The 26,233-nt window shown below is 29.8% G+C and overlaps 2 protein-coding genes across 3 annotated transcripts; both read left to right on the top strand.

Moving 5' to 3' along the window:
- The first annotated feature begins 900 nt into the window (after window positions 1-900).
- LOC120250560 (peroxidase 3-like) lies at window positions 901-2,972 on the top strand. Its single transcript, XM_039259386.1, has 4 exons — window positions 901-1,329; window positions 1,415-1,606; window positions 1,715-1,877; window positions 2,414-2,972. Exons 1-4 carry the CDS (start codon window positions 1,135-1,137, stop codon window positions 2,827-2,829), a joined length of 966 nt encoding a protein of 321 aa, XP_039115320.1. The 5' UTR covers window positions 901-1,134; the 3' UTR covers window positions 2,830-2,972.
- Window positions 2,973-21,986: 19,014 nt separating this feature from the next.
- On the top strand, window positions 21,987-25,592 carry LOC120250364 (uncharacterized vacuolar membrane protein YML018C). Of its 2 annotated transcripts, none has more exons than XM_039259171.1 (4): window positions 21,987-22,160; window positions 22,787-23,433; window positions 23,553-23,973; window positions 25,140-25,592. In XM_039259171.1, the coding sequence occupies exons 2-4, from the start codon at window positions 22,843-22,845 to the stop codon at window positions 25,454-25,456; spliced, it is 1,329 nt and encodes a 442-aa protein (XP_039115105.1). In that variant the 5' UTR covers window positions 21,987-22,160; window positions 22,787-22,842; the 3' UTR covers window positions 25,457-25,592. The 2 variants fall into 2 exon arrangements, with proteins under 2 accessions (XP_039115105.1, XP_039115104.1); XM_039259170.1 differs by having other exon boundaries at window positions 22,784-23,433.
- Window positions 25,593-26,233: the final 641 nt, after the last annotated feature.

Genomic DNA, 26,233 nt, shown 5'->3' with positions numbered 1-26,233 from the left:
TATTTGTGCTTTTAGGTTTTATATTATTGGTTGATGTGAAGAGACAGTAGGATAGTCCTCTCTATGGACTCTATTATTATTATTAGATTATTAACAAATATCAACAAACACCAGCCTACTACCTATAAAGCCTTCCTGGTAGCTTCTTGTCCAACGAAAAGAAATGTCAAGACCACAGTACAACACGTCAAGGATCCAAAGAAAAAAGATATATATATATATATAACTTACGGTAATTATTATGGATAATTATTAACTTTAACTGATATATTTATTCTAATCCCTTAAATTCATGTCCTTATCCTAATACCTGTATTTGTATTTGTCACCATTTTTTTTTTTCTAATGCATTTTCAATGATTTATCTATTTTTTTTAAATAACAGTGTTTATCACTCCGCTTATAATAATGAAGTTATGGAGCAAGAATTTAATTTGTATTTAATTAGTTTAAAGTGACATGATAATAAGATAATCTTAATTCCTTCAAACTAAAATTGAAAAAGCAGAGAAGTTTGTACTTGCTTTCTTTACTTCAATACAAAAGAAGATAGGTCTAAAGCTTGTCTAAGATATCAACTTAAAATTACTTTTATAAATTAATCATACAACTTAAAATTTTTAAAAGCCTAGCATACCACAATCACTTCTAAATAAAACACACACATACACACACATATATATATAAATAGTTTTTTTTTTTTACACTACAAACATAGCCAAACTAAACCAAATAATAAGTTTTTTTTTTTAAATCAATATTATCAGATAAGTTCATTGAACAGCCAAATAAACAAAAAACCCAAAAACCTGAGTGACTTTATACTTATAAATATAAGAAGACCCATGTGATTGATATGAGGTGTAAAAACAAAGTAGCAGGTCTCCAATAATGAAGAGTCACAGGAAAGAGATCACTTCAATATTGAATACCATCTTCTTCTTTCACTCATTTGTCCTTTTGGCCACCTCCACAAATCATGGCATCAAAATGCAACTCCATCCTTCTTTCAAAATATCAACACAATAATTCCAAAACCATAAGGTGACATTTTTTCCTCTATATAAACACATATCCAAAGAGAGAGAGAGGTTGAAAACCAAGCACATTATTTGCAAACCATAACTTGAGAAGATGATGTTGTTCCTCACTCTACTTTGTTTCTCATTCTTCTCAAGTGTTCAAAGTGATCTTCAGTTAGGGTTTTACAGCAAGACATGTCCAAAAGCTGAGCAACTCATCCAAGAGTTTGTCAAGCAACACATCTCAAATGCACCATCTCTTGCTCCTCCTCTTCTCCGGATGCATTTCCATGATTGCTTTGTTCGAGTAAGCTACAAATACTCTCATATCATATTGGTTAATTTGATAAATATAAATAAAAATATTTATTTTATGATTTTGTACGTGTCAGGGTTGTGATGCGTCGGTGTTGATAAACTCGACAAACAACAATCCGTCGGAGAAAACAGCCAATCCAAACTTGACTTTACGTGGCTTCGACTTTATTGATAGAGTGAAGAGTTTGGTTGAGAATGAGTGCCCGGGTGTTGTTTCTTGTGCTGATGTTCTTGCACTGACTGCAAGAGATGCAGTTGGAGTTATTGTAAGTGTTAAAAGATCTGTACCTATTATTTGAATATATATATATATATATATATGTCTGGGTTCTCATTGTATTATTTTTATTTATTAATTTTTTTTTTTTTTTAAGGGAGGACCGTTTTGGCGAGTTCCAACTGGAAGAAGAGATGGAGTCATATCAAATCAATCGGAAGCAAATTCACAGATTCCGGCACCAACATTTAACTTCACACAACTTCAGACTTCTTTTGCAAACAAAGGACTCAATTTGACAGATCTTGTTTTGCTATCTGGTGAGTTTATTCTTTTCTTTTTGTTCTTCTCTTTCTTTTTTTCTTTAATATAAAAAATAAAATAAAATTCTTTTCTTTTTGTTGGTTTGTATTTTATGTGTTACATTACAATCAAGATTATTGAGGCAAAGTTTATTTAGAAGGCTTATAAATTTAAATTATTCCATCTCATAATAATTAATCTAGTCAAATAATTGAAGTAGTACACTCAATGAACAGACACAAAACACTAGGCCTATCATGCCCTTAAAAGAATAAAATGGTTTATAAATTGCCAAAAAAAAAGTGCATTATATACATTTTTACACATATGCCCTTATGAAATAGTACCTATCCTTTCACAAGCTTCTTTGTCTGTGTATAGATTTACATCTTATTAAATAAATATTGGTTTACCAAGAGCAGGCTCTTAGAATCTCACTAATAAAAAAAAATATTACTTTTAATATATACTTTTTAAAATGTATTTTATTAAAAAATAAAAATAAAAAAGAACCGAGCTAACATATTTATGTAAATATATATATATTAAACAGGAGCACACACAATTGGAGTAGCACATTGCTCATCATTCAGCAACAGGTTATACAACTTCACAGGAAAGGGAGATCAAGATCCATCACTGGACTCAGAGTATGCATCAAATCTGAAACAAAACAAGTGCAAGAGCATCAATGATAACACAACAATAGTTGAGATGGATCCAGGGAGTTTTCTGACATTTGATCTTGGATATTACAAGCTTTTACTGAAGAGAAGAGGACTATTTCAATCAGATGGAGCTCTGACCACCAATAATGGTACCAAGTCTTCCATTATTGCCCTTGTTGATAGCCCTTTGAGTACTTTCTTGGGGGAGTTTGCTTTGTCAGTGGAGAAGATGGGAAGGATTGATGTTAAGACTGGTTCTTCAGGGGAGATTAGAAAGCATTGTGCTGTTGTTAATAGTTAATTATGTTTGATTAATTATTGTGTTTTACTTTTAATGATTTGTTTATATGTTAATAATGGTGGTGAAAATTATTATGTTGGTTGTAATGTTTGATGTTTTTAAATAAATGAGTTAAAAGGAGGTGTTTGTGTTTGTTGGAATAATTAAGCATCACTTTATTTTGAATAAATGTTATTAGATCTTGACTCTTGTACTGGTTAACTTTGTGAAAGAGGTGTTTGTTTGTTTGTTTTGTACTATTGTTTTAATTTATTTATTTTTATTTTTATTTTTTTATAAAATGTGAATAAATCATATTCTGGTGAGCACAAATATAAAGTTAATATTTAATATAACAACAGTTTTTATTTTGTGTAAATTAAGATTTAAATATATCTTTTTTTAGAATAAAAATAGAGATTCGATATTACCAATATATCAGGAGGTTTTTATTTATTTATTAGATTAACTTTTTAAAAATCCTCATACCTTTAATTGATTGAGGTGTATTATGCTATAATTTTAATTTTGAAAAAAAAATTATGGTTATTAATGATAATTTATAACTTTAGAGTTTAAAAAATTATTTTACATAATTCACCTGTTTTGGATTCTTATTTTTGTTAATAAATATACCAAAGAAGCATGGATATTTCCCAACCAAACATTTTCGTAAACCTGTTTCTAAGAAAATTTTAAAGTAAATATACTTAATAATTAATTTTAAAATTATTAATATTAATAATTAAAGGAAATATTTAATTCTAATTAGTGCTAATTAAGTAAAATTATCATGAGTTCAGAAACACAATATTTGAAAATTTTCTTTGAACTTCCCATCCTTATCTAATAGCCTAAAAAGTATGAGAGTACAATGACTCTTTTGGCCTTTTTTTTAAAGCTTTGCAGTTGTTCAAAATTTCAAATTGTTGGATTTTATTTTATTTTATTTTAACTTTTTTATTATTTTCAAAAATAAAAAGCTCATTGTGGAGTTGGACAAATCACATGTATCAATAGCCACACAAATATACATATATATATAGCTAATAATTAACGACAAATTATTTTGTCGGTGATAATGAAAATAGTAGTAGTTTGATGCTGACGTATAGGAAAAAAAATTCAAGACAAAAATGATGACAAAATTGCAGAGTAGTTAGCATGGTCATAGAGCAATAAGTAGCCAACTAACAAGTTAATGACTAATGTAACATTTTATATGTATATATATTCTATTAATTAATTATTGTGAGCCAACTAATATGCAAATTTATGTAATCTAAAAGTGCATGACATCAAATGGTCTTTATGAAAGTTAAGTTGAATCATAATAAGCATTTAAATTGAAACATGAATGGAGCTCATGTCATAGTACTTGAAAGCTAAGGAAATATTTATTTTAGGAAGTAGTCAATTTTCATTTGTCTTTGTGGATCCAATGTCATGTGCTTTGCAAAGAAATATTTGATTTGATTTGCATGAAAGAGATGTTTAAACAATATTAAATTATTTGGTTGAAGATGAAAAAATGAATATATGCTATTATTTCAAAAAAAAATCTGTGAAGAAAGAACCAAAAAAAAGTATGAAACGTATGTTGAAAAAGTTGGCTTGGTATGTTTGGATAAGTTAATTAAGTTCGTATATAATTGACGTTTGACACCCAGCAGCCACATAATTTTTTAAGAAATAAATAAATAAATAAAGGCTTTATTTATTTATTATTATTATTTTAAAAAACTAGTTTTTGAAAGACCATATTCACTTACCTGGTTACCTTATACTTCCACCTCGGTCAATACAAGCCTACAAGGCTTTTCCCCACCAGGGAAATGAATGAACACATCTAATTCTCCACTTTGATAGAATGCACATAAATGAATGATTTTTTAGATGATCATTTTTTGAAACTATTTTACTTATCTATTTTATTTTCGTTTACTAACTATTGTCTTAGTTCTGAGTGTATTTGATTATTTTATAAGCATTATATATATTTTTTTATCCAATCACATAACCGATCAATTTCTTTTATATCTTGCACGACCTACATTATATATGTAACTATTTTTTTCTATCTAATATATTTTGGATGATTTATCCATTTTTTTTAAAAATTAACTTACCATAACTAAATTTTTTTATAATAAAATTTAGTTTGTTGATTTGGCTTCATACATTATGGAGTTATCAATTATCATAGAGTAAGTTAAGGAATGAAGAATAACCCAATACATTATTTATCATAATCATTTAAGAAAAATATTCAGAATATTATTGAAAAATAGAAGTGCCAAACAACTAAATTATTTAATCACCCTTCCATTTTAAAAATAATATGATGTGGGTAATTATATTAGTAGATTTTTAAATTTTATATTTTTAATATAAGGAATGAAGAATAACTCATGACATTATTTATGTTAATCATTTAAGAAAAATATATATAATATTATTGAAAAATAGAAGTGCCGAAAAACTAAATTATTTAATCACCATGTCATTTTAGAAATAATATGATGTGGATTATTATATTAGTAGATTTTAAAATTTACATTTTTTATATAAGGAATGAAAAATAACCCATGACTTTTGTAAATCATTTAAGAAAAATATATAGAATATTGTTGAAAAATAGAAGTGCCAAAAAACTAAATTATTTAATCACCGTGTCATTTTAAAAATAATGTGATGTGGATTATTATATTAGTAGATTTTTAAAATTTACATTTTTTTTTAAATTATAAATTAAGATATACAATTAGAAATGGAAAGTGGAGTATATTGAAAATAAAAAGACGTTTTTATCCTCTCATGGTAAATTTAAAGAGTCAAAAGCAACTATTATGTCCCATTTTAATTTAAATAAATAAAATATAAATATCAATTTTATAATCATACTTATTTAATTATAAATTAAGCTATAGCTACATGTTATTTTTTTTTAATAATTTATGGGTTCACCATCTACTAACGGCCATAAATTTTATAATCATATATATAAGGGTTCACCATCTACTAACGGCCATAAATTCAAACACTCGCATATGCTGTCCAATTCAAATTTAACATATCTAATTTTGAATGCACAATAATTACTGTGCTGATAAATAATAGCACATTAAAAAAATATGGTGTACAATATTTTGATCTGAACCATCAGATCATAATTGTAGGAAAATTTTATAAAAACTAAACACCTATCCAGTAACCCAACTGCGTCTCTCTCTATGACTGTATTTTTCACAACTACGAATGTTCTACGATTTTATGCAATTAACGTTCCCTATATATATATTCTTGGCCACCTACAAACAATAAATTGTAGCTCAGTTGATTGGGGCTCTGCCTTTGTAAGCCAAAATAAAAAATAAAAAAAGTTTAATCCACTAGGTTCAGAGGTTGGGAAATCCTAACCCATCACCCAGCCCACCAAATCATTAACCCGGTGATCCGAGCGAAAGCTTGGTTTTTTCTCGGCCAATGCACGCTCTGTTGATTACCATTATTTTAAATTGCAATAAAAATAAACTAATTTGTAGCTATAAATATTGTATTTTAAATTACAATAATAGTGTCTGGTTTTTGTAAATAAATATGGTGTATTTAGTTTTTTTTATTGTTTGTATTGTTGTCATTTGGGCCATAGACTTGCTCCTGCAACACCAATATACGTCAACTTTTGTTTAAAAATTTTAATTAATAAATAAAAAATTTATTTATAGAAAATCATTTCAAATAAAAATTTTATAAATAATTCTAATTGACTTTTATTTAGGTAGGGATGCTATTGTCAATATAATAATTGTTAGGGAGAATTATTTGCATACCCCTGCAAAACCATGAAATTACTTGAATACCCATATAAAAATACTATTTGCTTGCATACCCCATAAAACTAACTTTTTTTTACTTATATATCTCTACCGTTAGTCACCGTTAGGATTTATGGAATTAACCATAGTTCTCACTTAACCCAACTTAACAAAATTACTCAATTACCCTTAACATCATCCAAGGTACTAATTTTTAGTATGAAATTACCCAATTACCCTTAACATCATTCAAAATTATCCAATTACCCTTAATCATAGTATGAAATTATTTGTTATATATTGTTACATGTCGTAATTTTTACCTATATTTAGGTTGTGTTTGTAAAGAGCATGTGATAATGTAAAATTTTTTAGAGATGTTTGTAAAAACCTTAAAAATATGGATTTACTCAAAAATTCATGATTTTTAATAATTTTTAAAAATAATTAAAGCTTATATAAAAAATTTACATTGGTTATCTATAATTTAAATAATTTAAAGTCTATAAAATATAATAAAAAAAATTGATGGGTATATTAACAAACCCATAATGGTTATTTGTTGAATGAAATAAGTAATGTCTACAAAATAAGAAAAAAAAAATTAGAGAGGTATATAAGCAAACCCATTTTGGTAATTTACCCTTATTCCATCCATTGATTTAACACCATTAAGAGTCAACTTAACAATAGAGGCATATAAGTAAATATAATTGATTTGTAGGGGTATACAAGCAAATATCATTTTTAGGAAGCTATTTAAGCAAATTCATGATTTTACAGGATATACGAGTAGAAATTTCTAATTTTTATAAGATATGATGACGTGGATAAAATCAGAACGGTTCGAATAGCATCCACTAATATTACCCAAAACCTTGTTAAAATATTTCTGCGAGAAGGTTTTATTGAAAACGTTTGAAAACATAAATATCTGTATCATTTGAGAAAAAACTAGCTTATAAAGTTTTTACAAAAGAATAAACATTAGATTCTCACTAGCTTGTAAGAATGAACTGTATCCTTACATTGCTAAGAAGAAGAGGGAAAAAAAAAAATTAAGGACTCATTTGGTATTGTTACCTATTTATATATGTATTGATAATTTAATATTTTTTGAAACAAAAGAAGTTAAAGTATGTTTTTTTTTTTATTATTATTATTATGGTAACAAACCTATATTATTTACAAAAGTTGAAGCAATATTTTTGTGCTTTCAAGTTTTTTAAAAACATTTTTATAATGTTAAAACGCATAGATGGATCGCCATTTTTAATGAGTTCTAACCTTCTGTTCCGAACACAAGCATATCACATTATTATTAGATTACTATTATTTTATTTCTTTACAAGCCTACTTATTTTGTTTACTTTACATATATTGCTGCCATTAGGGATTTTTCCCTGGTATTTTCTTTTTATTTGGAGTTCTTATTTTTTTTATTAAATATTAGATGTATATTTTAAAAAGAGTAAAATTAAAAATTATAATTAGTCTAAAAAACTACAATATTATGAATTTTGTATGATATTTTTATGTATGTTCGATGTATTATTAACTTATATTCTTGTTAGGAAAAGTGTTTTAAAAAAATATTTATCTTATGTGTTTAGTGAAATTATTGATTTAGCTAGCATATCGGCCCTAGTCAGGACTTCAAAATAATATTATTTAATCAAAGTTATTAATTTATCGAATATTCATTAATAATTGAGGTTTTACTACATTGCCTATACATAGATTTGAAGTAAATGTATAAAAAAGGGTTTTAATGAAAATTTTTAATTTTTTTTAAAGAATCTTTTTATTGCATTTGAGTCTTTTTTGTATTAAATGTGATATTAGCAATGGGAGGTGTTTAATTACATTTATTTATTTTGTGTTGTTGTTAATAAAAAGGATTCAATTGCATTAATTTTATTAAAAACATTAAATTGGTTCTACGTTAAAAAGTCAATGAAAGTGGAAGTGAAAATCTTTATTAATTTTTTTAAACTTTTTAATTTAAAAATATTTAAAAGCATTTATTTGGTATTACATTTAATATAGAAAATACAAAAAAAAAAAAAAAAACATTATGAGTTTAATAGATAATACCTTAAGAAAAACATAGCATTTTGTAATTTCGTTAAATGAATAAAATGAATTTTGATAAGAAGATATTATTTTAAAAATAGAATTAAATACATATTGTAATTTAATTATTGTTTATAAGAAATATTTTATTTTATTAATTTTGTTAAGGGTATATTGATTTACCATTAAACATTTAATAAGAACTTACAATGAAAACTTATAATCTTTGAAAAGCGGAAATATTTCTTAATTCTTTTAAAAATTATGTAGTATTATATTAAATATGGAAAATTAAAAAAAATAATACAAAGCAATAGATTATATTTCAAAAACAGCAATGAAAGAGCATTTTATAATTTAGTTGTGTATTTCAAAAATGCAATGAAAACTTATAGTTTTGGATGGATCCTTTTTCACCAAGGACCAATGTAAATGGCACTCAAATAAATTTTTTTTCAATATTTAAATAATGAGGCACTTGAAATATAATAATAAATAATGAAAATATAATCCATAGGTTTTTAGACAGATCAACAGCAGGAATAAGGCACTTGAAATATAAATTTTCAGTTTTTCCATGTAGAGGATAGGTGATTGCACACAAAACAAACCCTGTAAAACTGACAGAAATGTAGGTGTTTCAATATGTTTCTATAGATAGCAGCTATATGATCAAGAACAGCCTAACTTTTGATAGACAGCCCTCTCATTTAGAGGTTGGCATTGGCCGTCCGGCAACCTGACCCGGCATGTGCCCGGTCCGGAACCGGCCCGCCGGGCCAACAATCCATAACCGGCCCGTCATAGAGACGGGCCGGTTACCCGCCGGGTCAAACCGCCGGGCCGGACCCAGCATAGGACCGGGCCTGGTTCCAACCTGTCGGGTCAACCCAGCGGGTTGGTACTGTTGGAACCGTGCAGCCCAACGGCTGTAATAGCCGTTGGGCTTTTTTCTTTTTCTTTTTTTTAATTCAAATTTTTGAAATTTGAAAAAATCAGATTTTTTTTTTTAAAAAACATTTCTTATAAATTTCTATATATACCCCCTATCCCCATGTTATTTAGTTTTTACCAATTATTACTCTTTCCCAACTCTCTCACTCTCATCCTCTCTTAATCTTACTCTCTCAACACATATTATTTGGAATCTTGGAGCTTAATTATTTGGATTCTTAGAGTTTATAATCAAGGCTTAATATTACAAGTTGGAGTCTTGTAGATTTAGAGTGGTGCAAGTTTGGGTTTTCTCTTAATTATTTACGTTTTGGAAGTCCCCAATTAAGAAGGTTGGTAATAATTTATTTATTTTTATGTTTAGTCATAGTTTTGTAGGCTTGTCTTATTTTAATGATGCAAGTATTAGTTGTATTATTATTTGTAGTTTTGGTTGATTTTTTTTTTATAAATGTTTGGACGAAATTATTATTGTAGACATGAATAAAAGTATTAGTTGAAATTCTTGATATTTATTTTAATTATTAGTTTAGACTTGTGGTTTTGCAAAAAATGCATGAAATTATTATTTGTGGACTCCATGGAGTTGTTTTTTTTTTAAAATAATTGTATGGATTTATTTTTGTAGACTTGAACAAAATTATTAGTTGTATTCTTGATATTTATTTTTATTATTAGTATAACATGTGGTTTTAAAAAAAATGCATGAAATTATTATTTCTAGATTTTGTAGACTTGGTTTTCTTTAATATTTGCATGAAATTATTTTTCTAGAGTTGAATGAAATTATTTTTTTTTTGTATTTATGATATTTTTTATTATTAGTCTAGAGTTGTGGGTTTTTTTGAAAAATACATGAAATTATTTTTTTTGGACTTGAATGAAATTATTTTTAACTTGTGGGGTTTTTAAAAGTATATGCAATTATTATTTGTAGTTTTTGTAGACTTGGTTTTCTTTAATGTTTGCATGAAATTATTTTTGTAGAGTTGAGTGAAATTATTTTTTTTTGTATTTATGATATTTATTTTTATTATCGGTTTAGAGTTGTGGTATTTTTGAAAAATGCATTAAATTATTTTTTGTGGACTTGAATGAAATTAATTTTTAACTTGTGGGTTTTTAAAAAGTACACGCAATTATTATTTGTAGTTTTCATAGAGTTGTTTTTTTAATATTTTCATGAAATTATTTTTGTAGACTTGAACAAAATTATTATTTTTATGGACTTGGTTTTTTTTGTAAATATTTGTATGAAATTTATTTGTTGTACACTTGAATGAAATTAGTTGTTGTATTGTTAATATTTATTTCATTATTAGTTGTAGACTTGTGTATTTTTTTTCAATATTTGCATGAAATTATTATTTGTAAATATTTGTAGACATGTGGTTTTTTTTGTAAATATTTGCAAGAAATTTATTTGTTGTACACTTGAATGAAATAAATTGTTGTATTGTTGATATTTATTTCATTATTAGTATGTAGACTTGTGTATTTTTTTGATATTTCAATGAAATTATTATTTGTAAATATTTATGACATGTGGTTTTTGTAAAATATTTGCATGAAATTTATTTGTTGTACACTTGAATGAAAATAAATTGTTTATTGTTGATATTTATTTCATTATTAGTTGTAGACTTGTGTATTTTTTTTAATATTTCCACGAAATTATTATTTGTAAATATTTGTAGACTTGTGTTTTTGTAAATATTTGCATGAGATTTGTTGTTGTACACTTGAATGAAATTAGTTGTTGTATTGTTGATATTTATTTCATTATTAGTTGTAGACTTGTGTATTTTTTTAATATTTCCATGAAATTATTATTTTGCAAATATTTGTAGACTTGTGATGTAAATATTTGTATGAGAAATTATTTGTTTGTACACTTGAATGAAATTAGTTGTTGTATTGTTGATATTTATTTCATTATTAGTTGTAGACTTGTGTATCAATATTTGCATGAAATTATTATTTTGTAAATATTTGTAGACATGATGGTTTTGTAAAATATTTGCATGAAAATTTATTTGTTGTACACTTGAGATAGAATTAGTTGTTGTATTGTTGATATTTATTTCATTATTAGTTGTAGACTTGTGTATTTTTCAATATTTGCATGAAATTATTATTTTGTAAATATTTGTAGACATGTGGTTTTTTTTGCAAATATTTGCATGAAATTTATTTGTTGTACACTTGAATGAAATTAGTTGTTGCGTTGTTGATATTTATTTCATTATTAGTTGTAGACTTGTGTATTTTTCAATATTTGCATGAAATTATTATTTGTAAATATTTGTAGACATGTAGTTTTTGTAAATATTTGCATGAAAATTTATTTGTTGTACACTTGAGATGAAATTAGTTGTTGTATTGTTGATATTTATTTCATTATTAGTTGTAGACTTGTGTATCAATATTTGCATGAGTTATTATTTGTAAATATTTGTAGACTTGTGGTTTTGTTGTAAATATTTGCATAAAATTTATTTGTTGTACACTTGAATGAAATAAAATTGTTGTATTGATTGATATTTGTATGAAATTATTTGTTGAAGACTTGAATGAAATTAGTTGTTGAATTCTTAGATATTATGTATCTGAACTGCACGTGGTGGATGCTCTCGAGGGAAACGTTGTTGGTTGACTTCCATCTCCACTACCTACTCAAAAGCAATCCGTTTCAAAATTTTGAGAGCCCTGATGGAGCAATCGGTGCGGTTAATGTACCCTCATAGCTGAACAAGCAACCAACTCCAGTCAAAGTGCCCTCAAATCTAACATTTTTTAAAACTCATTTTACAAAATTGTATAATAATGAAAAGCATTGTAACACATGGTAAATGTAATTATTGTGGTTCGAATTTAAACATTGTAAGGGGTGGAGGATATGGCACATTCGAGGCACTTGGAGAAAAGCATCCGGACAAGCTTGGACATGCTCGATCGCGGTCACAAATTAGATTCACTATAGATGAAGGTGCAGGGTTCTCGATCGTCTCTATTTACATTTTCACGTAAGCAAAATACTGAGGGGATAAAATTGAGACAGATTTCCGTCGAGCGCTGCGTTCGACTTGCTGAGACGGTGTCAAGTTCAGAATGTATTAATGACGCCTGTATGCTAGGCATGCAAGAAGGTTTCACGGAGAATAATTCAAAGAACAATATTCAGACAATACAAGAATGGTAGGGAACAACTTTGTGAGTATTTTCGTACTTTTAACTCTTCAGTTTCTTTATGTTTCGATGTTTGGACCGATGTTTTTCATGAAAATCCTTTTATGGGTATTACGGCACACTAGGTTGACGACAAGTGGAATATCCAAAAGCGCATTCTCACTTTTAGGGTGTTCAACGACTCTCATAGCGCCGATAATATTTATAAACTTATGCGTGGAGTTATTGAAGAATTTGGTTTAATGTTTAAAAATTTTTCGATTTCTTTAGATAATGCCTCCATGTCTGACCTCAATTACACCTCTAGAAGATTTTTGAGAGCCTTCATGTGGTGGCAAATATTTTCTATATAAGATGTGTTTGTCATGTTTTAAAACTTATGTATGTGCAGAGTGGTTTGAAAAGAGCTTAAAAATTTGTACTCCACATTAGGGAGGTCAGTGGCTATATGGGAAAAAGCATGACCCTCATGACACAATGGGCTCGCTATTGTAAAGCACTATAACATGAAATTGAAAAATTCTAAAGATGTCAAAACAAGATGGAACTCAACTTATCGAGCTTGTTGTGCACATGTTCCTATAGGACATTGTTAGACTAAGTTTTGTTAATAATTCATGGTTGGTTTTGTTTATATGAGTATAATTGGGTAATTATACGCTCGTATTATTGATTTATTTAGGTTTTTAACACATGTACTAATTTGTTTTCATGCAAGTTTATTTTTCCCTACTTCCCGTTTATTTTTATATGGTGATGTTGACGTGGCTGAACAATTTTGGAAGTTTAGATTAGATCCACAATTATTTAGTGCGTTGATCACTATGAAAATTAAATGGTTGTCTTATTATAAAAATATATCTTCATTGCTTTAGTTGCGTTTGTTTTTGATCCAGGCGAAAGGTAGAAGATTTGCAAGAATATTTGGGCGCATATTACAAATTTTTAGGTTTCAATGGAGGACAAGATTCCCAGCGGTTCCCATGACCTTGCCATAGTATCATGGATACTCGAGAATCTGAGCCCTGGACTCAGACGCGTTGTGGATGTCAGTAAGAGTGTGTTGATACAAGGAATCGACTTGTTGAATTATATGATAGTTATTATATTAGATATAGTCGTATAGTTCCACAGAGTTCACGAGAGACGATGGGACAATCTAGCGGTGGTGGAGGAATCGTTGGCGGAGGCGAGCGAAGAAGAAACCAAAGGGGATCACGATATCGAGCTTGACTTGTATTTAAACACTCACTTAGGTTCTCAAAAGAAATCAACCACAGGCGTGACTTTCCAGCGTCCTCGATGTGGTGGCAGGTAATGGAAATCCAGTCCCCATTCTTTTCACTAATGGTAAAGGATATGCGTGTTCTATGCTCACGGTGGCTTGCGGCGGACTTTTAGTGCGGTGGAAACATGTTGGATTAGACACGTTCATAGTTGACCCTTACAAAATATTGAAATTCAAGTTTGCGGATGGCTGGAAAGCGTGCTCAGAGTCGGCACAGAAGCGAGAACAGGAAGTCCGGATGCTAGTGATTTCTTCTACGAGATAACATAGATGAGCACACACGGCTCGATAACAGCGATCATTGAGGTCAGCGAGACTTAGATGGATGCAGATTAGGTAAGTGGGTGACGGGTTCTTTTGCATAGTAATAGAACTATGTGGGTTTTGATTCCTCTCGCAGAGGGAGGATACGTGAGCGACTTGATTCGGGCGTGTGGCGAATTAATTACAGATGAGTTTTATTTTCAATTTAGTGTAATTTAAAATTTAATGAAATTTAGTATGTCGTGGGGACATCTCTTATTATTTGGGAAACTACGTGGTCTTAAATTTTTGGGTCTTAATTAATTTATTTTTCTACAAAAATTTTTTTGAATTTTTCCTGAATTTTCAAAATTTTTCGATTTTTTCCTATTTTTCTGAATTTTTTTGAATAATTTTTTTGAATGGTGGCCAATCCGGTGGCCAACGGACTAACCCGGCAGGGTTGGCCCGGCCCTCGAGTCAAATGGAAGCCGGGCGGTTCCGGGCCCGGCTTCACGTGACTTCGGACCGGCGGGTTCTACACCCGTAGGGTCGGGTGCAGGTCGGTGGGCAGTGAGCCGGATCCAAGCGGGCCGCGATTAACGGCCCGTGGCCACCTCTACTCTCGTTAAAAGAAACATATCATTATGCAATAGCAACGCTTATCATATAAAAAAAACTAACTACCAATAATTCAGAAGATAACCTTTTAAAATGGGCGCAAAAGAATAACTAGACCAATCCTTTTAAAAAACAGACAACAAAACTTAGCTGAAATTTTTAGAAGATTTTGATTGTGGACATTTCTTTAAAACACAACAGGAAGAAAACCAACATGTCTTCTATGAACAAAACCAATTTGCAATCCTTAAGCACTATAATTGCTTGAAACTATAATGAAATAAATGGACTAACAATAAATGGATAAACCAAACAGTATAACTTAATAAAATGTTCAACAAAATTTGGTATTAAAAGAAATGGAGTGTCTAAAAGCTTACTGTAGAAATAGCCTGAAAAATAATAAAAATTTTAAAATTATATGTAGCGCAGCGCATGAGTTTTATAGAAGAACCGCCAACATATTAAAGAAAATCAACAAACAAGTTCTACTCAATGGACTACCCACCAGAAGTCATATATATATATAAAACTTGGTAATCAAGGACAAAAAGATGAAAGCTAGGACATTTTTCTTTGACGTAAGAGTCAATTTGCTCAGAATATTTAACATTTTATCAAATTTAAATGAAGCATGAAATGCTTTCCTATATGCCGAAACAAATATAAGCAAGCCTAATAAGAAAGAAACTCAATTAATGCAAGATCTAAATGTTTGATTCACTAAGGATAGCTCCTTATATATCATTTGCAAATCCTAAAAGACCATGATTTAGCCGATCCCTAAAATAACATACAATTACTCATGACAATAAGCATCCTAAAAGATATGGAATTGGATATTTCTAAAATGCAGGATTATGCATGTCGTTAATTTCTCAATCCTTATTCATATGAATCATGTGATTTGACTATAAATGGCACTCAAATAAAAGAAATTCATCATGGCTAAATTAAGGAAGACAACTATCAATGAAACAAGAATTAAAAACAAAAAACATGACCATAAACATGCAAAAACAAAGGGGAAAAACATAAGGGAAAACAACTACAGACAAAAAAATCAAACAGAAATTTAAAAAAAAAAAGAAATTCATCAAACTCAAAGACTCATGAACGCATATTCATTAGAAGATTCATCCCTATCAAAGGCTTTTGTTCAAAGAAAAGCCAAAAACCAAGGGGAAAAACAAAAAGGAGAAAAAGGAGCTAATTTTGGAGAGGAGTAGATCGATGCAACATCAATAGAAGAAAACAGATCTAAAACCTAACAGAAGCCAAGTACCATTAATTGCAGGCGATAGCTCACCTCCGCTTCAAAGATAAAAGTTTTGGCACACTTCCAACAAAGTCGATGCAATACCCTAAACACGAAGAGCGAAGTCCTAGGAGGCAGCGACGAAGCCCTTGGAGGCTGAGCAGATGAGGGAGAGGAGGAGAGGATATCCTGTGAGCACAGTTGTGAGGATGAAGAAGATCGGAATCTGGACCGAGGGAGAGAGATCGAGCGAAGGGGTAACTTTTATAAAAAGGAAATGCAACATTTGGACTTACGGCCAATTCCAAATGGAGTAAAACACAAAAAAAAGTAACTTAATTAACAGCATAGATTCTTTCACAGTAAACCAAATAGCCAATGTTGGGATTTTACTTGTAAATCAAATTGCATCACATCTACTTACGGGTAACCAAATAGCCCCTTAAAAAACTTTATATGTCACGGCCTGAGCCCGAGGCATTGACAAACAGCTGTATACCCATAAGGTCGAGACCCAATGGACACACAAGGCCTCAATATCTGTCTCACAACATAAGATATAACAAGGTACTAACATCACAAGAACATAAGAATTCAAGGGATACAATAACTAGGTTTACAACTATGATCCATGGAAAATAAAAGTGCAAGGTTCAAAGCTTAAACAAATAACCAGTTCCAAGTTCACAACAGAAGGACTATTTACATGATAACCAACTGGTGTTCGCTCAACGGTCCCCGCTAAGCTATCCACCACACACTTACTCCTGATCTGAAAAAGGATAAAAACCACTATTTATGATCTTGACAGCCCAGTAAGCAACCACTAAAAATATAGGGATCACAAAACTCAATAAATTCACAAAACATGCTTATGTGTGATATTATACAACAAATAGTAGAAATAAAACTTAGATTTTAGGATATTTCAAACAAACATAATTTTTCAAGTGAAGGAGTATATATGTCCCCCAAATAACTAATGCCAAAAACAAAACCACAGAATTCATTTATTTAAACTCGGTGACCCGAGTCAGATTGTCAGAGTTCATCTATTTACCCTCGGTTACCCAAGCCAGATTTTCAAAGGCCCTTATTCTCCACCGACGGAACGGTGCGAAACTAATTTCTTATCAGAGTCAGAGTACGCGTCGACACGGTTAGTGTTTAACCCCCAATGACAGGGTTATTGCAAAGTTACTTTGGGGACTACAGGTTACTATATCAAAATATGTCCAGTCCAAAATCATTGACAATGCAAAAATAGTAAAATTCGGTGATCCCTTTTTTCTAATGAAAAATAATTCCAATTATTACAAAATAATAATGACTTAACTTAATCAATAATTAAATCACAATATTCATAATCTAATCCGTAAAAACAAATAATGAACACAATTTAAGTAAACATAGTTGATAGCTCAATGATTAATCGGTAAATGCTTAAGTATACAAAGAACCCCTCACCGAGTTTCAGGTTAACAAATTGAATGGTGAATTTCAAACAATTCAGTGATTCACAAATAACAAAGGTTTATATAGATTTCAGAATAAAAATAAAAAATAAAAAATAATAAAGTATATCATATAATAATTAACTGAAAGTTGCTGACAGAACATGTGATATAATTAATTAAATTATTAGAGATTAATCAGTTAAATAAACAAATAAACACATGAAAGATTTGTAAATTCTGACAGTGAAGGTATGCACAGCAGTAAAAAAAAAAAGTATTAAATTAACCTATCATTCTTTCAACAGTAAACTCAAAGTAATTAAATAATTATGTAGATCGTTGTCGGTAATCAAAATTTAATACACACACATATATATATATATATATATATATGTTTATATGTGGTTTACTTACCTGGAAAATCCTCAAGCTATAGAACCCACTTAGACCCTAAAATCAGAATTCGAACAAAGGCCCTAAAACATGAACATTACATCTTGACTTAGAATTCCCAGCTTAAATAATACGATATCCATTGACTAGCAATCAACAAGCCTCTAAAATATTAAATAGGCAAGTTTATAAAATAATCTATGACCAAGATCAACCCTAAAAACAAAATTAACCAGTTACCAATGATTTAACTACTATTCATAACATGGATGTACCATGTATTAAATCTTATAATGACAGGAAATTTTATACCAATTAACAATTATAGTATACATATATGTATATCTACACACACCTTTACAATTTGGGCGGCAGAACTGAAAAATCATTCCAGCCACCAATTTGATATATATATGCATGTAAACAAAGTACAAGCCTTCAATTAAACATTTGCATTCAATGGATAGCATGGTTACTCTTAACCTAACAATAACCCTATTGACAACCTATACTAGCTTTTGAAAATAACAATGTAATTGATGAAATTACTAGCCACTCACTACAACAGAGATCAAAGTGCAGGATTCTTCTTATATATATCTATATATACAAATCACTTAAAACAGAAATCAACATGGAAATCAAAGTGGCTGGCGGATTCTACTTTTATATATACACACACACACACACTTGCCACTCATCTAAAACAGAGATCAAATAGAGATTAAAGTGGCGGCTTAAAAGAAGAATCCTGAAATTATTCACTAACTACAAAATTTAAATGACACAAGTCTTGCCCGTTCTTTCTCTTCTCTATTTTTCCAAAATCCAGAACCCGAACATAATTTAACCCTAAAAATATATCAAAGCATACAGAGTTCTAAGAAAGGGCAAGATACCTGTTAACTTTTTCAAGGATAAAACCAGCTACTCTTGACCACACTTGAAAACCCTAGAATAGATTAAAACAAAGAGGCGAAACCCTAACCATTAAGGAAATCGAAACAAAAACTAATAAAAGATAAACAATTCGAAGAAGGACCAAGGGAACCTACCACAAATACTCCTAGGCAAGCACTCGACACGAATAATTTTCTCGTCCTTGCCACACACCCCCAAAGTTGATCAACGAGCTGAGGGAGGAAGGCTATGAAGTTCTTTGATTTTATAATTTTATTTTATCACATACCCACTAGCGGTTACCAGGAAAGTGGGGGCTCACGATCTGTGCAAAGATAAGATTGGTCTAAGATTTTAAATTTTTTTTTATATGAAAAGAAATTGAATACAAGTGGGGTCCACATCATAATTATAATTAAGTGAATAAACCGAATTCCAATGAAGATATATTATTTATAAAAACCTCATGGGTAAATTCATTATACGGCATTAATTTAGTAATAAGACCTTTCCAATTAAAACTAATATTTTTTGAAAAGTGAAAATCATTATATTAAATTTAATTGTTTCAAGGGGTATATGTGAAAAACAATAACATTGCACATTTATAGAAGAAGACAATGAATTATGGGTTTTTATAGTGGTACATGTGCAAAACAACCCATAGTTAATCCGATATTCCTCCTATATTCTTACTTTTCATCTTAACAAACCTAGCATGATATACATTTTGGTGAACAATTTTTATTTTTAAATTAAAAAAATGAAAATGATGTATTAATAGTTTTATATTTATTAAATCATACACGGATGGACTATTGTAGAAGAAAATGAAAAAACTAGCCCAACTTTTAATAAAGATGAACAACAAATTTTAAAGTTGACCTCTCTTCTAATATAATTCATAGCATTCTCTTCCTCGGTATAACTTTGTTTTTCACATAAGAATTTTATGCTCCCATGTGTTTATAATGTTATTATTTAGTCTGTCATAGTTTTCTTACTTTTATAATTCGATTGTTCATTCATTTGTTGTTTGGTTGTGTTTTTTTTTGTTACAAATTCAAATATGTTTGATATGTTCTTATTTGGATAAATTTGCAGATAGTGGAAAACCAAACAAATAATGTACCAAATATTTGTTAATCTATTTTGTCAAATTTAAAAGCATAATACTAAGTTTTGTACTAATTTATATTCCGATCAAGAATGTGCACAAAGAAAATTTTAGAATTGGTTGAAGGTATGCAAAACCAAGCAGTGAAACTTACAGTCATAAGACTTTGAGATTGTCATATTCGAATTCCACACTTTGGCTTTTGTTGAAATAGATTTTGATGCAAGTGATTATTAAAAAAGAAAAGAAAAGAAAACTATGCTTAGCTTAAGGTCCCTTTGATATGTGAAAAATGAGTTACAGGACAACACAAACTCTTTTGTCTCTTGTTTGATTTGCAAATGTGTTTAGGGTACATCAGAACAACGTGTTTGAATACAGCACAAGTTGGGAAAAAAAATTGTCCCACCAAAACCACGGTACAAGTTTTAAGTTATGAGATAGCACAACAAAAGTCAGTTTTGCCCACTTCAAATCCAAAAATTACAACAATTAACTAAAATCACATCCAATTTTACATTTGTTATTCAACTCTCTGCCCGACCTCATCCACCGCTGTGAACCTCCTTCCCCGGCCTTCTCCTCCGCTGTGACACTCTCCTCTTCAAATCTCTCTCCTCTTCTCTTGCCTTTCTCCTTCTTACTTTCTATTCACTTTGAGAATTCTAGGGTTTCCGGGCACCCTTCAAGATCTACCGATCTTCTTCTATGCAAATTTTTTAGATTTATTTATTAAGTAAAACAAGATTATTATGTTAAGACCGCATGCTTCTTATCTTTAATTATAATAAACATATTTAATCTTGTGAATTATAATAAAAATATCTAGATAATTAGTTTTTTAATAAGATAAGAAATGCTAACAAAATTTATAATATATTTTTCAGTTAATATGTTTAAAATTTTAAAAATATATTTGTGCCAAGTAATTTTAAAATATTTCTTTTTTTTTTTTGCTAATTTTATTATTCCAAAATAGCATAGGAATATATAGAGGGTATTATAGTAATTTTATATTTAATTGTCTTATATTGATTTATATTGTCCTATGAATATCAAACAAGGCACAAGACAAACACTTGTGATGTACCCTTGTGCGAATCAAATTTAAAGAAATTTATATTTTAATTTTTTTTTACTTACTGTTACTAATTGTCAGAACATAAAATGATGGGCTTCACGTCTTTTATGAAGAATTCAGGCTTAGTCAAATAGGGTTGCACATGCTCACTTTAACATTGATTCTATACTAATAAATTTAATGCAAATACTATGCAGCTAATATATTTACATATATGCTACATAATTCTAAATTGCATACTGGTACACATATAATATATATTCAATTACAATTGTTTTGAATAAATAAGCTTTGATGGACATGGGTTATGATGACGAAAATATTCTCATAAGAATACTTTCAGGACTTGATAAAGTAAAAACTATTTCTGTATTTTTTTGCTTTATTAGAAATGAAAATTATCATCAATATTCATTCATGCAAATATACATATTTTAAAACCTCTGAAGCAGAGCGAGGAAATTATACTAGTTTGTCATTTATTTTGATATTTAATTTAAAATTAAATTAAATAATTTTAATTAAAACCCATTAAATATATTTTTAAGTAAAACAAATTATATATCTAATATTTAATAATATTTATATCTTCACATAAAAAGGCAAAAATATTTCAAAATTAAGACATCAAAATTTGAAGGAGCCATTGAAATTAATTTCAGTATTTTTCAGGGGGCGAGGACTAAAGGAAGATTTTTCTTTTAAATTTTAATTAAATAGTCACAAGTGATGGAGTTTTTAGCAATAAATTGATAATATAGGGGCTTATTTGCTAAACTTAATTCGAGCACGAGGGAGAGTCTTGTTCCTCTCCATTGAACAACGACCTCCCAATCCAAGTCGTCTCCTTCTCTCCTCGTGATCTAGCGCGTTGAAATCGGAGAGAAAAAGATCCCGGAATCTCTCCCCTTCTTCACTGCTGTTGTTTGTTCTTCAATTCAATCCTTGTCTTTTAAGGTTTCCCTCTTCTCTTCTTTAATTTTCTCGATTTTTAGACATATATATGATTGAAATTGGTAGATTTCGCATGCTTTGTTGTTGAATCAATATGAGGCATTAGGGTTTTGATTTTTTTGGTATTAATGGTTGTTTTTTTTTATGAGGTGTGTCGTTAAAACCTGGCTTTGTTTTCAATTCTTGTTGCGAACCCTAATTTGTAGTATCGTTCGTTGAATTTAGTAAATTTAGGATTGATTGTAATGTGAGGTTTGATGAGGTGGGGAAAGATTGAAAATTTTTATTTTGTGCCTAAAAAAGAGCCGCCTTTTTTTTTTTATCTTTTCTTTTTTTAATGTTTGTTGATGGATACGGAGATTCAATTGAAAAACTTGTTTATGTTAGTGATTTCATAGCTACTCGTGATGCTATTAGTGCATGTGCACCAACTGAACTCATTGGACTAGTTTATAAATTTGTGGTTGATTTAAATCATCAATCAAATTTCTAGGTTTTAGTTACTTTTGATGCAAACAGAGACTTTTTTTTTTTATTATTATTAAAAATTTTCACTTGGATTATCATTATTTGTATGTATCTTGTCGTTTTTTTAAATCTTCTTAAATTTTGTGGTTCTGTTCCAGCAGCATGCCGGAGTATCTTTCATTGAACAAAGGACATCTATAAGTTGGATCAAGTTGGAATGGGTGGTTCATTGAAATGGTCGGGGAAAGAGACATGGGATTGGAATATAGGTTTGATCTATGTAGTTGCAGTTGCCGCCATTTGGATTGCCGCTAGTTATATTGTTCAGTCAGTTGTTGATGCTGGGGTATCACCTTTCCTAATAACCTATATCTGCAACTCACTGTTTGTGGTTTACCTCCCTTTAGTTGAAGTTGGAAGGTATTTTGAGGATTCAGTTGTAAATATATGGGTTTGGTGTAAAAATAAGGAAAAAGTAAGCACAATTCATTCTGGAGATGCAGAGGTTGTAAATCTATTAAAGGAGAGTGATAATGTTTTGGATCCAAATTTGTTGTTCAGCCATCGTGGAGATGTTGTATCTCGAGTTGAATCTCGGATTCAGGATTCAGAAATTATAATGCCTGGTCAGGATGATGCAGTCACTGGTTCTGGAACTTATGTGGCTGGTGAAAGCAGCAGCAAACAATTGGATGCCAAAGGACGATGGACACGAACTGAAGTGGCAAAAGTCAGCCTGTTAATTTGTCCTTTCTGGTTTTTAGCACAACTAACGTTCAATCTGTCTCTCAAATATACCACTGTTACCGTAAGTGTCTTATTCACCCCATAAGCATGTGCTTCTCTTGGTAAAAATAAGTCTTTGGTTTTGGTTCTTTATTGATGCAAGAAAACAATGTTGTCATTTGTGTTTATTGTCTTTTGCAGTCCAATACCATCCTAAGCAGCACTTCCAGCCTTTTCACTTTCTTGGTGTCTTTGGCTTTTCTAGGGGAAGCATTTACGTGGATAAAGCTAATTAGTGTCCTTCTATGCATGATGGGAACAATAATAGTCAGCCTGGCTGATTCAGGAAATGGAGTAAATGCAATTGCTACACGTCCTCTTCTTGGAGACGTTCTTGCTCTCTTGTCAGCTGGATTATATGCTGTTTACATCACCCTCATTAGAAAAAAATTGCCTGATGAAAAGAAAGGAGAAGGTCAAGCAAGTATGGCCCAATTCCTTGGATTTCTTGGGCTGTTCAATCTCGTATTGTTCTTCCCTGTTGCACTGGTTTTGCATTTTACAAGACTAGAGCCCTTTCATAAGCTTACATGGGAGCAAGTTGGTCTTATCGTTGGGAAAGGTGCGTATGCATCTCTATAATTGGTTCCATATGATTCTCTACTGTAGTTCTTAAGAAATTTATTAAATACTGCCTTTCAGGCAATGCTTGCTTTATCTCCTCTATCTCTTAATAATTTTGTTAGGGCAATAATACGATAATGGTTCATTCAACATGACAATTAATAAATTCATTTTCATGTTCATAAATGTTTTGTTAATCAAGATAAGTAAGATGTTTTAGTTGGAAGATAGCATTCTCTAGTGAAGCCTCTCTTTGGTTTTATATTTTTTATCTTGCATTTAGTGTTCCATTGTCAAGTTCGCTTTTAATTTTGTTTCATTCACTTAATAATAGTGTAGGAAAAATGCCACTACTAGATGTTTCAAAATCAAGGCATTAATGTAAATGTTATTGTTTGTTCATAATGCAAATGTTATTTTCTAAAATATTAATGTAAACCAAAATTGAAAAATTGGTTTAAAGTGTTGTAGTATCCTAAATAAAATCTGTTGCAGGATCAGGTGAACTTTGTGATACATCTGCTTAGTTCTATTCTGTCACTCTTTCATATTAACATCCACTCGCAAATGACTTGGTTTAGCTCTCATCCATCTTGAGGCCTGTGAAAATTCACCCATTAATCTCCATTTATAGTAGCTTCATTTTCATATTTCTTCAACGTCAGCAAGATTTCTGGTTATTTGTAAGACTTTTAGCTTCGCGGCATTTGCCAATTAATGTAGTAACATGAGTGAAATTGTATATAGATATGGTACTACATAGATACTTGAGAGAGACAAATAGTAATAATGATAGCACATGAAATTTAGTAGACATCTGTCCGGGATGATATATATATATATATATATATGTATGTATATAATCACAAGAGCACAGTATAATGTAAAGAAGTAGAATCAGACTTAGAAATAAATGAAACAGTTAATTGGTGCTTGAAGGCTATTAGATTATGCAAACAATGATGAATTTATGTGAACCCAGGACTGAAGTTTCTTTGTTCTCCCTGCAAGAGCAAAATTCTGATGAAATCAAGTGTTTGATAAAATGGGATGCCCTTGTTTGCTTGAATTGCTTCACAAGAAATCCTTGTTGTATAATAGATATCATTGAAAAGAATGGGTGATTGATAAATTATGGTATTCTAACATTGTTTTTCCTGACAGGTTTGTTAGATAATGTGCTCAGTGATTACTTATGGGCGAAAGCCGTTCTCTTGACGACAACAACAGTCGCTACTGCTGGTCTCACAATTCAGGTTCCAATAGCTGCTGTTGTGGACACTTTGACCGGGCATGCTCCTAGTCTTATGGATTATTTCGGAGCTGCAGTTGTTATGGTTGGGTTCACCGGGATCAACATCCCATCTGATACTTTCAATAAGCCCCAGGCAACTCAACAAGAACAGGAAGCTGAAAATCCAAGCATAGTTGATCACCAACATAGTATTCTGGTGATTGGAAGCACACCATCCACATCCTAGTATTAACATTAATACTGATTTATCGGGTATATATATACTTCATTTTTCTTTTTGTTTGTCACCTTATTCAGAAGAATTATTGCTTGTAATTGAGATTTATTTCTGCAAAATGAAAGATCATATTTTTTTGCATTTATATGGATAGCCATACATTACCTGATGTAAAACAACAGTATTTAATATGTCAATGACTTATCCTAGCTTGAATTGAGTTTCTTTAGTACGAACTCTCAATGGTGTTTAATATTATTATCACAGGTTCGAAAGGGGCATATAAGTAAGAGCAACATACTTGCACAAGAGTGGATGCATGTATGGAAATGTGTTTAATTTAATGTTTTAATTTTATCAATTGAATATGATGAGTTTTACTTAAAACTAGTGGGGCATCTGCGCTTACGCTGCTGGTATATGTAAATATATAAATAATTAGTTTTATAAAAATATAAATAATTATTTTTTTATAAATTAAATGAATTAAAGATAGATAGGCTCTAATAATAATAAAATTTAACATGAATTTAATTTTAAAATAAACACACATACAAAGTTTTTATATCAATAGTAGTGATTTAATATTATAAAGTTTGCCAATATTATAATAAAATAAATACCTACACATGTAAAACTATTTTTTATAGTGGTTTTTCCTATTGTTTTGAAATAATTCTCACATATTATTTAATTTTATAACTCTCACATTAGTCCTATAATTAATTGATGCTTATGTCATTCATTGAAGTAAATATAAATATCTTGTCAGTGCAAATAGTAAGA

The sequence above is a fragment of the Dioscorea cayenensis genome, chromosome 19 (assembly GCF_009730915.1).
Source record: "Dioscorea cayenensis subsp. rotundata cultivar TDr96_F1 chromosome 19, TDr96_F1_v2_PseudoChromosome.rev07_lg8_w22 25.fasta, whole genome shotgun sequence".
Lineage (NCBI taxonomy): Eukaryota > Viridiplantae > Streptophyta > Magnoliopsida > Dioscoreales > Dioscoreaceae > Dioscorea > Dioscorea cayenensis.
The sequence above is the reverse complement of the archived record's forward strand: the minus strand, read 5'-3'. Positions and strand labels throughout refer to the sequence as shown.

Coding starts and splice junctions, on each gene's coding strand:
- LOC120250560 (XM_039259386.1), top strand. CDS start 1,135: ATGATGTTGTTCCTCACTCTACTTTGTTTCTCATTCTTCTCAAGTGTT. Junction 1,607..1,714: donor GAGATGCAGTTGGAGTTATT/GTAAGTGTTAAA, acceptor TTTTTTTTTAAG/GGAGGACCGTTTTGGCGAGT. Junction 1,878..2,413: donor AGATCTTGTTTTGCTATCTG/GTGAGTTTATTC, acceptor TATATTAAACAG/GAGCACACACAATTGGAGTA.
- LOC120250364 (XM_039259171.1), top strand. CDS start 22,843: ATGGGTGGTTCATTGAAATGGTCGGGGAAAGAGACATGGGATTGGAAT. Junction 23,434..23,552: donor TCAAATATACCACTGTTACC/GTAAGTGTCTTA, acceptor TGTCTTTTGCAG/TCCAATACCATCCTAAGCAG. Junction 23,974..25,139: donor TGGTCTTATCGTTGGGAAAG/GTGCGTATGCAT, acceptor TTTTCCTGACAG/GTTTGTTAGATAATGTGCTC.